The 13,927-nt window shown below is 34.4% G+C and overlaps 1 protein-coding gene across 1 annotated transcript; it reads left to right on the top strand.

Moving 5' to 3' along the window:
* The first annotated feature begins 563 nt into the window (after positions 1-563).
* LOC131151357 (putative lipid-transfer protein DIR1) lies at positions 564-914 on the top strand. The gene has a single exon (XM_058102600.1). The coding sequence runs from the start codon at positions 564-566 to the stop codon at positions 912-914; it is 351 nt and encodes a 116-aa protein (XP_057958583.1).
* Positions 915-13,927: the final 13,013 nt, after the last annotated feature.

Here is a 13,927-nt window from a genome sequence, read left to right as displayed (position 1 = left end):
AAAAATACATGATATAGTTTTCATATTTATTAGTACTAAATGTATGAGAAGTAAGACCTATTTGTCACGTGTTTCACATCCTTAAGACAAGAACATGGAGAAACAAGTGCTGTAATTATTTTGTCCCAACTGAACAGCGAATCCTCCATATTATTCCCAACTGAACAGCGAATCCTACACACTTAGTGCTGTAATTATTTTGTCCTTTTTAACTAGTGCCATCACAGTAGCCCGTGTATAGTGTTGATCCGTGACGCCATGTCCCGACAATTGAGATCCAGTTAATTAATTAAATTATGAGCGAAGAACCAAAATACAATCAGGACAATGGAAGAGCACTCATCTGCATTATCAGCACGCTAAAAGTAGGCAGCCCGTGAAGCTCCAGCCTAGTCCACTCCGCCTTCCGTAAACTCACGGGCGCCTTCCCTCCTCTCAGCCCCTATATAAACACCAACGCACCTGCAAGATAATGCATCCGGCCACAGAAACAACTAGCTAGCTAAAAATTAATCAAAAAGGAAAAGAGGAGTGCGATTTTTTTGCATCGTCAGATCTCATCAATGGAGGCATTTCTTCGTCATCATCAGAAGGCGATAGTGGCAGCGCTAGCTGCGCTTCTGGTTGGCATGGCCAGCCTTGACACGAGCACAGTTAGGGTGGAAGCCCAAACGCCGAGCCTGTGCAACGTGTCGGTGGAAGATCTAAAGACGTGCAAGCCATTCGTGATGTTGAGGAGTCCAAACCGCGGTCCTGTGGCGAAGCCCTCGGGGCCATGCTGCACCGCGCTCGCCAAAGCCAACGTACCATGCCTCTGCTCCTATGGCAATTCCACTCTGCTGCCTACCCTCGGCATTGATCCCAAACGGGCCATGCAGCTCCCCCGTCGGTGCGGCCTAAAAGCCCATTGCTAGCTCCTTCATCCATCTCAAATGCCAGTCCGTCATCGTATCTACCACCTATGTATGTATTGATCAATTTTAATTTGCTTTAATTAGTTCCATCGTTATTTTAAAAATTAAGCATGCACATGTATGTGCAAGTATTGGATTGCTGTGATGACGTGCGCGACATTAGTTGTTTTTAGTTCATTGTTTACTTCAAACTTACATTAAATGAATAATATGCTTTTAAAAGCGTTTCTTTCTTATTGTAAAGGGAAGGTCATTTTTCACAAATGGAGGCTTGTCTTCATTTTCTTTCAGTTTTTTTTTTTTTTTTCCTAAAAAAAGATACCCATCCATTTTTGTTATTTAAGCTTAGACCCGTGTACAAACTTAAGTGCCCTGATGTTATATTTTTAAGTTCTTAGTTCATTCAAGAACAAGTAGAGAAAAACTGAAAATTCTCTCTAAGAAAACTTCATTCGCATTCAACTTGTGAAGAATGCAGCCACAAATTTGTTTTTAAACTCCTCCATGAAACCCTTGGGCCAACTAAGGTCTACAACAATTAAAAGACATGGGTCGACAAGTTCAAGCCCAAAACCCCCTAAACTACACGCCTATAACTCACAAAAGAACCCCACCTAAGAAATTAAATTGGCCCAAACGCCTACAACCATAGAAACTTAAAATAGGCCCACACGCCTATACTTAATGAAATAAAAAGTTTACACTAAACCACTAGGCTATGATGCCCCCCTCTGTAACTTGTATCACATGGATTAAAGTCGGTTCTTCTTCTTTCAAGCTCATCTTGAATGTTGGGGTCTTTCTTAATAAATTTGCAAACTCGGCCCAAGTGCATTAAATTGTTGTGAAAATTCGCAAGTGCACGAAATCGTAACAAGTAATATAGTGATAAAGGAGGATGTCGCACCCACGAGGACTATTTACCTATTAACTATTAAAATTTTTCTAATTCTAAATTATTTGAAAATCAAGAAAAGTGGTGGATTTTGAATCTGAAAAATTAAATTAAATTAAATTAAATTAAATCAATTAAATAATTGAAAAAAAAATGATTTCACCTAAGAAGAAAACACTAAGGCATCCGACTCACCTAACCAATCCAATCCCAAATCCTAATCATGCAATCATTCAATTATCATCTTATTTGATGACGAAATATTCTAACTTACCTAAGAGCCTCAAGTAGAATTAGAATTACCCAAAATACGATAACCCGCAATATGTCTATACAAAGTTAAAAGCAATTTAGTATATTAAAATTAATAATATTTCTCATAAAAGTCGCATAAATCACGTTGGCACATTCCTGTCTTTCATTCAATTCATGACATACATCATGCAAAGCTAAACAACATGCATCATCTCTCGAATTAACATCCATAACAAATCATTCAACTATTGATATGATAATTGAAAGCATTAAACTCAATGATATATGCTCAAAAGGAATGATAAAATTATGATTAGAAATACGACTAGTATTGTCATGGAGAGTAACTCGTAGCCTTAGCAATAAAAATTAGCCCATAATAGAATCAAAATAAACCATAATGACTCTAGAATTCATAATTAAAATTGTACAAAGAGAAAATAAAAGAATTAAAAACGAAACTGTATGTCGATCAAGAATCGTGACAGTCAACAACTCCAATTCAACCTCTCTCTTCTTCTTCTTTTTCCAAACTTTGAATTCCTCTCTAATGGTGAAACAAATCTTCCTCTTCTTTTTTTTTTCTTAGCTTTGAATCCCCTCCTTTTATAAAGCTTTGGTCATCCTCCCCTTTTATCTCTCTAAAACAAGATGATATGAACCAACAAGCTCCGATAGCACAAGATGATTTGCACATGCCAAGAGGACCCATCACAAGAATTAGAACCAAGAAGGTCAAGGAGGCCACGCAAGGACTAATTGAGAAGTTACTTGAGCAAGAGTCAGTGAGGGCCATGGATACTAAAGAAAACCTTAAGCCAAAGGGGCTATTTTGGGGAATTTTTATTGTTTTAATTGACGTATGGCTAAATAGTGAGCCAATTGTGTTAATTAAGCATTACATGTGACTTGCACATGTTTCATTAAATGACATGACATGCTTAAAGTTATGTGGGGCTATTTTATTGGCCAAATTGATGTCATAACCTATTTTTATTGGTTGGGCTGATGTCATAGGTTACTATGATTTTCTATAAGTAGTCAACTCTCTGTTGTATTGAAAAAAAAAAAAAAATGTTACCTTTGTGGCATTTATCCATTAATTTGATATTCTTGGTTTGTGCTTCACGTCAAGCAATATTGGTTAAGGATCCACTACCTGATGAGAATCAATAAGCACTATTAAAGGATCCATTCCATGTTCCTGTTGAGCCTATCACTAGAGCGAGATTCAAAAAGATCAAAGAAACACTTCATGGGTTGATTCAAGATATTTGGGTTTATTCAAAAATGGAGCACTCCAGGCTTGAGCCAAAGAAAGATGAAAGCTTAATAAACTTAATCCAAGTTTTTAATGGAACGAATCTTGCATAATGGCTGTAATCTCCTTATTAATGGTATGCTATTCAATTATCGGATTTGACTTTTTGATTTTTTTGTCCTTACATTTAATTTGTAATTTGCAAGACAATTTAGTTTGCATGGGTTTTTAGTAAGTTGTGAGAGTCATTAATATGTCTAGTAAGTTGGTGTATTTAATGTCCTCATCTCTCATGCTCGTGTGGGATTGTTAAGTATTTAATGTCCTTGTCTCCCATGCTTGTGTGGGAATTGTTAAGTGTTCAATATCCTTGTCCCCCATGCTAGTTATATATATCTCACCATTGTAAGAGCTAAATTGATCATTGAATAGAAATCAAGAAAAAAAAAGTGAGGATTTGTTTCTTCTCTTGGTTATTTAGAGAACTTGTGAACTTATCATTGGATCAGGGTTTGTTACTTTATACTTTCGGTTCACGTTTCATTTATAAACGTTGGGTCGGAGTTTCCTATCAAAAATCTGAATTTTAGCTTTCTTGGGCAAGCATTCCAATATTGATTGTTGGGTCTCAACGCGTGTCGATTGAGGTTCGCATCATTTGATATCAGAGCTTAGACTATAAAATCAAGTTTACTATCCTTTTATCTTTTGTTTTTTGTTATCATTCTATCTTGTTTTGTTCGTGTTCATTATTTATTGTTTTTGTTTTGTGACGTGTACCAAGTTGAAAAAAAAAATGTCAGAAAAGAAAAAAAAAAAAAAGGAGACGGCCAAAAAGAAAAGAAAGCAAAAAAAAAAAAAAAAAAAAAAGTGATATTGAAGCAACAGATACTATCATTTGGTAATTATCAAAGTATTTTTTTTTTTCTCTTGAATCATGACTTTTATAGTTTCATTTCTCTAAAAAAAAAATGGTTTTTGTCCTCTCCCTTTGATCCGTTGTTTCTATGATATTTTTCTTATCGTCGGTATTAGTTTGAATTCTACAAGTTGAATTTCTTGATCACGTTTATTAATTCAATAAAGAACTGAAAAGGAGAAACTACGAGTGGAAAAAGGCAAGAGAGTGTAAGACTAATATTAGGAAAAAGCCAATTTAAGAGTGAAACATGAGTGTGAGTGACATAATTTGAGTGCAAACACGTAAGGGAGTGTTGTGAGGAATTATTTCTAACATTTTTTTTTCTATAGTTTCAAAAATATGTCTTTCAAAGGTGACACATCAAACAAAGAAGGACAGGACAAGTCGTCTTTCATGTTGCAGGCTATATAATAACAATTTGAACGCATAAATGTGGTTATACAACAGGCCTGATATAATGTTTAGCATATGCTTATGTGAAAGATTTCAGACTGCACCTAAAGTGTCTCATCTATTAGCTGTTAAAAGGATACTTAGATACCTGATAGGAACCAGTGAACTTAGATTATGGTATCCTAAGTATACATCCTTTGAGATTGTAAGTTATTCAGATGCTAATTTTGCTAGAAGTAAAGTAAATAGAAAAAGCACGAGCAACACATGTCATTTTTTAGGAAATTCTTTAGTATCTTGGTTCTCAAAGAAGTAGAATTCAGTTGCACTATCCACAGCCGAGGCTGAATACATAGCGGCTGGAAGTTGTTGTACTCAAACTTTATACATGAAGCAACAACTTATGGATTTTGGTTTAAACTACGACACAATTCCTATAAGATGCAACAATACAAGTGCAATTAACATCTCAAAGAATCCTATATTACATTCACGAACTAAACACATAGAAATTACATATCATTTTCTTCATGATCATGTGCAAAAAGGAGATGTGATACTTGATTTTGTATGCATAAATAAACAATGGGCAGACATATTCACGAAACTACTTGCGGATGATAAGTTTATCCAAATCAGACATGAATTAGAACTAATGCAAAGTCGAGAAACTGCTTAGAATTATATTAGATTACATACCTCAGGGAGAACAACATAAATTAATATTCATACTTGGTTAGAATTTTAAATTTTGATTAATTTATTTACATTTGGTATTAAACTCAAAGCACGATTATTACATGTTAAATTTGTTATGGGTAAATGACACATGTTGATGCTCACATAAACATTTGGATGTCAATGGCTGATTTACTTATCCATGTCTATGTCAATTGCAACACTGTGTATGCTCACATTGAAATTTGATTCCACAACACAGATATATTAGGCAGGGAGAGAAATAAATTGAATAACATAGGGGGCGAAGAAAATTTTGAAACCTAAAAGTTGAAAAGTAATTTTTAAGCTGAGAACTATCAGAACATTTTGTTTTTACACCTTTTTGTTGATGTCAAAAGGGGGAGAAGGTATTAAGCAAAAATGTCTTTTTATTTTGTCCACAAAGGGGGAGAAGTAAGCAAAATATCTTTAAAATAAGTCAATATGCATGAAATTCATTGTATGCCAACTATATTGTTACATTGCTGAATTCTAATTATGCATTATCTTAGGAGGAGCCTAGTTAGGCGTAACCCATTTTTGATCGTGTATTTGTTATCATAAAAAAAGGGGAGATAGTTAACTCTATGAGTCCAATCCTATTTTGATAATAATAAATCACTTGGTATTTGATCTGTGCATTGAGATTGTGAACAGAAACATTATTTAGCATGTGCAGAAGTTGAGGAAGTCATGGAAGCCATGAAGATTAAAGAATATACAACCAAACACAATCCATGGAACTAAAAGAGTAGAAGTGTGACGCCCCGAAACCCGCCAAGTGGGGTCCGGGTGCCACGTGTTCCAATCACCTGTATCTGATACCATAATTATCATGCACGCAGCGGAATATAAATGAATAACCTCAAATAAATACCAGAGTTCTATATAACAACCCAAAAACAAACGATACAACATCCAAATATCCGTATCCACAACCAGCATTTAAACATAATGCAGTACAAATATATATATCTGTATATATACCAATATATCACAATACCTCGAAAAAAACCACCAAATACAATCCCAGCCTAGGCCTTCAAACTCGGTCTCCAGAAGAACCTGAAAAGTTGTTAATCCACTAGGGTAAGACACTTCTCAGTAAGGGTGGAATAAATTATACCAGTGTGTGACAAATGAGTTTTAATATTTACATATCAAAATAAACTGCTTCTCACATAATATCAATAACAACTGAGAAAATGTACTATTTATAATATCCCCGACATCTAATATCATACACACATCCAATATGCGCAAGTACATAATTTTTATGCAAGCGAAAGTCCCTGAGGATAGGGAAGATTACCCACCCATACAAGTAACTTCCCTCTGCTCTAGTACTAAAAACTACATACCAGAGCACTCACCTTACTCAGTAAGCCCTCAGGTGAAATATTACCTCGCCGCCAGTACACACATTTTTATTATTTTAAAGGCAAAGGTTTTTGAGGATCGGGATGTCTACCTACCCATATAAGTAGCATCTCTTTGCACTGATACCAAGAAACTACCTAGTAGAGCACTCGCCTTTCTCAGCAAGCCCCCGGTGGTATGTTTACCTCACCGCATGCACACACATGCATTCACAATATGTTATACCATTATTTTTATGTTATAATTAAATTCACATGTGCACAACACATCTACACAAGAATCATGCATCTCATACTTCATCTTCCAATGTCCTCAGTACGTGGCCCACACAGAGCAACTGCGTACATCTCAATACGTGGTCCACACAGGCACCACTACCCACACAGGACACATAACATGGCCCACACAGGTGCCACCATCTACACAGGATGCATAATATGGCCCACACATGCGCCATTATCCACACGGGATATAACGTGGTCCACACAGGCACCACTCCAGCTTCCGCGACACGTGGCCCACACAGGCACTACTATTCACCAGTATCCAATCCCTATGACCTACCCGTCATACATCAGTAGAACAAGCTCCTCGACCTGCCAATGTCCTACCCCATATAAATGACAATATGACGAGTTCCTTAACCTGCCAACGTCATATCATGATCTATATCTAGGCAATATAACAATCTCCTCATGCCAACATTATATTGAGATGCATATGAATAACCACACCAATTAATTCACACAGACACATCAATGCATTTTCACATAGGAATCCAACAAATCAATTCATTTGCCACACAGTATCCTAACAGATCAATACATTTCCACACAAGAGTCCAACATAGAAATTCATTCATCATGTCATAATCATTCCAAACACCCCCACATGCAAACCCATGTACCACAGTAATTCATATTCAATTTATTAGAAAAAATTACTCCCATATCACACGAATTTAATATCATATGCAATTATCTCAAATATAAATCTTAAACAATATCATCATTTTCTAGTACTCAGATGGTTCTAAAAATCATATAGATAAATAATAACTTTTATACGCTTATAAATAACCGGTTTACCTTAATAAAATACTAATATAATTTTATTCCCCCTTACCTGATTTTCTAAATCACACCTGCATGGTTCACAAAATTACACCCATGGCACTCACCCGAACCCTAATTCAATCAAATCAACCCAAATAAAATATTATTTTAACTTTTCCTAATTTACAATAATTAAATAACAATTAATTTATAAATAACCCATTTATCCTAATTTTGGAGTTATGGCTACAACGACCTCACGAGAAATCCGGTCCGTTGGACTTGTAGAAAATCATTCCTAGATTCTTGTGGTGGTGTCCGATCGTCAATTTGGCTTAAAATTTGAGAAAAAAATGAGGTAAGAATGAAAATTTGTCTTACCCTAGGAGATATGTCTATGTTACTCCTACGACAAATCCACTTCGGTAGATATGTCAGTGGCAAAAAATGGAGTCTAGTGGTATTTTCGGATTTTCAATTGGATAAGAATCCACCACGAAATCCTCAAAGGAGTGGAGAGTATGAACTAAAAGATTTTTTTTTTTTTTTTTTTTTCTCTCTTTCTTTCTTTCCCTTTCCTGCGCAGCATGAGTAGTTTTTTATTTTTTTTTGTCTTTCCACTTCCTATTTGCTGAGGAAGCTTAGCCTTTAAGTTTCCTTGTTTTTTTTTTTTTTCTTTCTCTCCTTTATCTCTTACTTTACTTTATTATATAATAACTTTATATATACTTATATATATATATATATATATATATATATATAATTTATCCTTATATGTAATTAAGTATATATACCCACAATCCTCAAATTTCATAATTTAATTAATTTTCTTAATAATAATTAATTAAGTAATAATAAGAATTTTTTTAATTAATTTATTATTATTATTATTATTTTTTTTTTTTGGGTCGTTACAAGAAAAATGGAAATGCAAGCGTCAAGTTCAAGATAGTCATGGGAATGAGTATTTAGATTTTATTGTATTTGCATATTTTATATGATATAGCTAGAAGCTCAAAATCATACCTTAGACTGACCTTAAAACACATGCATATCATGAATAATTTATTTAAAAGAGCCTACCTTAAACTAATTTTTGGAGGCAAATTTTAGAGGCCTCGTCAACAAACCCAATGGCCTCGTCGATGAACTCATGAAGGCCACTCAGCGACGAACACCTTGTTCTCGTCAATGAGAAAATACCGAGAGCACAAAAATTTCAGACAGGTCTTTCGTCGACGAACTCACGTTCACGTCGATGTATGAGTGTTGAACACTTGTCGATAAATGTCAGGCGCAGAACTGTGATTCAGTGGGGATATGTGTGGAATTTCGTCCATTTAATTTGATCCAACAGCTGAAATTAACCTAGGGTCAAGAACTCATATAAAATTATCTAGGAACCATAGTGCCTCACTTTTGGCAAAAAATTGAGAGTCTTGAACGTTTAGCACAACTTGGGAGAGCATTGAACATATTCCTGAACTCTTACTTAGGATATCAAAGCATATACGTCGAATCTAAGCTAAGGTTACATTGATTTTCAAAAGGCATCCTAACGATTGTTGTGTATTCAACTTGGTATTGAAATTTGGTAAATCGATTTATTTGTTATTACTTATTCTCAAAGAGTTTTTCGTCTCAAAAATTTATCATTGAATATTATTTGAGAGATTGATCTTGACTGTACTTATATATATATATTGTTTGAAAAGATCACTTCTTGAGAAAAATTCTGCCAAAGGTTGAATATTTTTTATTCAAGTGTTTATCCATTTAAAGACTCTATATTTTCGATATTACAAAACCACTTGATTAAATATTCTAAGAGCTCATAAATATATATTATTGAGGGATATTTTCTGAAAAATATTTTATTAGGTTTTTGATCTTTGGAACTTATATTATGTATACATATTCATATACAAAGATCATATGGTGTTTTGGATATTTGGAACAAAATTGATCAATCTAGATTTTTGGAGCAAAACTGAATTACATATTTGTATTGAGATCATTTAGTTGGATTCAGTATTTGAAGCGGAATAGTCATATTTTTTTAACCAAAGATTTTTCAGAGATTTTATCGACCACATTACATTCATTCATTGAGCTTCAAGTTTTATCATATGAATATGTGTTAGGAATTTCTATTATACTCATCAGATTGTGTAGAAGCATTATTGTTATATTATAATCACAGTTTGGATTGTGAACCGGGTTTAAAGAGAAAGTTGTATCTCTTGTAAGCAGCGGATTAAGAGGAAGTTGTATCTCTTGTAAGCAGTGGATTGTAAGGGAAGCTCTGTCCCGGTTAAAGGAGCAGGGATTTAGTGGAATCCTTGAGTGGGTTGCTCAAGGCGAGGACGTAGGCCGGGTTGGCTGGACCTCGTAAAACTGTGTTTGCTTTCTCTCTTCCTTTATTCTTTTTAATTTACACAACGCATTTGATTAGCTATCTTGCATGTGTGTATGTTGAATAACGTTACAAGCACTTGGTAATTAATTTGGTATAATTGAATATAAGATTATTGGATTGAATTAATTTCAAGTGTTGGTGATTGTCTGTATTAAATCTTAAAGCAGAGATTGATTGTTAAAGTAAAATTAAATATTTTCAAAATACCCAATTCACCCCCCTCTTGGGATTACACCTGAATTCACAGGTGTGTTCAATTCGATTTAATACTGTGAACAATAAACTTATATTCTATAAGAACTGATGATCTAATCTTCTGTGCGTAAGTCATACTCTACACACTGGAACACCTACTATATAGAATAAAAGACAAATATGCAAAATCATTTAATAAATAATGTTAGGCAAACATTGCTCACAAAGATTTTCATTAAAATGGAATAATTGAAGTTATTAATAAACAATAAAACTGATTACATAAAGCATGTCTTTCAATATAAATCTTTAACAGATATAACATGTATTTATAGATGGAAAAAGTTTAATTTTTGTATTCCCTAAGTTACTTGGAGTGGATCCCAAGTTTTCATAAAGTTTGGGAGTCAAACAATCTATTTTGGAAACATTTATTCGTTATTTAAATTTGACCGCTACGAAATTCAGCTGACTGGACTATTGGGGTTAGTCGCATAATCTTTTAAAATCCAGTAAAATTTTAAAGTCAAAATGGGACTAGTCGCCTAAACTCATAGGGTCAGTTGACTATGGCTATTCTATTTTCCCAATTTATTTCAGCATAAAAAGGTCAGTCGCCTGACCAGAGCAAGTCATTCGCCTAATCGTGCAACAACATATGCTTTTACAATTTTGTTTCCAAAAACTATTGTTAACTTTTACACTTGCCATATTTATTTGAGACTTTTGAAAATATTTTCCGAAATTTTTCAAAATTTGGTCTCTAACCTAAGAGTTTTATTCATTCATATTGAAATGTTTGAAGTACTTACATGAGACTTTTTAAAAAATTATGACTCTTCTAATCACTAAGTCTTCAATATAGCTCTCATTCTTCATATTGAGCTTGGCTTTAAGTTTCATCTTTAATTTCATAAGATCTTATGTCATTAAGTTCAATCTTTGTCAAGTTTAGTCAGTTGGGTCACTTGAACTTGATACTTGAGTTACCTGAAATACCAAAACGTGTTAAGTTCTATTAATTTGTTATCATTAAAATAAAATCCGTAAGTCTTGCCAACACAAATTATTAATTAGATTAGTCAATTATAGATTTATTGGACAATTTCAAAATTGTAACATTATTGTTAAAAAAACAACTAAACATTTAAGATATTTAGGTTTATACATAACAACATGGTTAAATTTTGTGATTTAATATAGAATTAATATTTTATATTTTTATAATTTTTATTTACGATTAATTTTTAAAATCATAATCCGTATATAACATGGATTCTCTACTATAAATACTTATATGGTGTTCCTTTCTCATTTATTTTGTGTTGCAATATACTCTTATTTTCAAAATTATTTGTAAAAATAAACGTTGGAAGCAATAAATAAATGAAGTTAAATTAAACAAAGCGTTTTCTGACAAACAACCAAAAAAAAAAAAAAAAGGAATAATAGTTTGTGTGAGTGTGATCGCGGGAGTCACAGGGCTGTGATCTTGACCCTTGTCGTGGAATCATTCAAAAGAGCAATGGGCCCACATGGTACAGCTGTCATCCAGCTGATAGCCAGCCAGCTGTAAATCTGGGCAGCTACCCTACGCTACCATCATCCGTGCAGCATGCCCGAATTTCCCTTTCTCCGCCTATAAGTTTTCTCAATGCATCCATTTCAACTTTCAGTCCACTCCCATCAAACCCTAACGGTAACAGCACAGCAATGTCGACTTCTCTGGCCATGTCTTCCCCGATCACGCTGTTTGCAATCTTCGTTTACGCTTTCGCTCTCTTAAATGCTGCCTATGCCGCTGAGGGCCCTGCGCCCAGCCCGCAGGCCTCCGCCGGAGCGATTACGCCGTCTTTCGCTGCATCTGTTCTCTTTTCCGTCGTAGCCTTCCTGTTCGCATCTGCGCACAAGATGTGAAGTCTCGATCTCGTTTTCTGATGACGCGCTTGCGCTTCTTCGTTACTTGGTGGAGATCGCACTGTGCATAGTATAGAGATGAGAGCGTTGAGAGACTTCTTTTAGGGATGTATGTGTGTGAATGGTTTGTTGGTAGTTTGGATCTTTGCTTTTTTACGGTTCTAGTGCTCTGTAGTGGTATTGATGGAGGATTTATGATATACTCTGTTTTGATGCACAGATCTGTTAATGTTTGTTGAAATATTTCGTTTGGCTTGGGATTTTTATTTATTATAATACTAGTGAGATTTCTTACCTCGATCTACACTCTCCATTGCCGAATTTCTTAAGAAACTGTTGTTTTGCTAATTTGCTTTTTGGCTTCCTAGAAACGAGAATATTGAAGCCTTCAATTTTTTTTGCGCATATTTTATTGAAAGAAATGAATAATGTGTTGAATTATCACCGATAAGAATAGAACCAAACAGGGGTACAATTCCCGTCTGCACCTTGAAAGTTGAAACCCTAGATTTTGGTTGAGCGGTCTGATTTCGTAAACTCTTAACTAATGGCTATTCAAATATGACTTTTAAAACACCGCGCGACATTGAAATGTCCGTCGTTTTCTTATTCTATATTCGTTATATATTTTCTATATACGTATTTCAATATTTTAGAGGCTGTGCCTTGCCATGGCAAGTGTCTGCCTCGGTACCGGTGCTCTTGAGAGCGGCCTCTCACTCAAAGTGGGAGTCTTGTGTACGGCCTATGTATTTCAATATTTTCTTTTGGATTTGTAAATCTTTTTTGAGATCTGTGTTTTCTGTTTTATATTGAAAATTTGTATGAGTTTGAATAAAATTTAATATAATAATTTTAAAAAAATTTAAAATATTTCCAAGATGGGTGCAGATTTGCGGGCCCTAACTAAATCAAATCTTCACGGATGTAGCCTTGGAGCATTTACAGATGGCATGGCAAAGTTCTAAAATGAAAACTAGCTATAGTTTGAATGAAAGCCTTCTTTCATGAATTCTTAATGAATGTAACGATTTAGATTATGGCATGCTGATAAGATAAGAGGCTTGTGGGTGTTGCTTTCTATATGCGAGTATAATTTGACCGACCCTGTTCTTATCACTATTATTATTATTATTATTTTCAAATAACCATCCAAGGACTATCTTTTCTTAGCTTCCTTTGATTGAGTTAGGGCTTTTGATGGTGGATGGATGTTTGTTGTTGTGAAGATTGGACTTTGTGGTGACCAAATGATATATATATATGTCGTGTCTTCATAATTCTTCAAGTTGCTGCATGTTATCAATGTGATCCAGTTAGTATGATCCTGCACACAAACTTGAAAGTCATCAAATATAAAGAATATTTGTTATTATCAAAATCGAAAATAACCTATAAGGTCAACACCATAGATTGACCATAGGAACCTTAAACTGAAGAGAACCTTTTATACTTAAAGTTAAATATTTTCTCAAAAGGTTTGGACTATCTTTGAAATCAAAATCAAGACCAAAAATCACACTTTTATTGAGGCTAGTCGACCGCCCTATCAAGCCCAGTCAATTAAAGTAACCTTAGAGCTTGAAATGTGATTTTACATA

The sequence above is a fragment of the Malania oleifera genome, chromosome 3, assembly GCF_029873635.1.
Source record: "Malania oleifera isolate guangnan ecotype guangnan chromosome 3, ASM2987363v1, whole genome shotgun sequence".
Taxonomy (NCBI): Eukaryota; Viridiplantae; Streptophyta; class Magnoliopsida; order Santalales; family Ximeniaceae; genus Malania; species Malania oleifera.
The sequence above is the reverse complement of the archived record's forward strand: the minus strand, read 5'-3'. Positions and strand labels throughout refer to the sequence as shown.

What these genes read in the sequence shown, in the direction of transcription:
- LOC131151357 (XM_058102600.1), top strand. Translation starts at nt 564, where the DNA reads ATGGAGGCATTTCTTCGTCATCATCAGAAGGCGATAGTGGCAGCGCTA.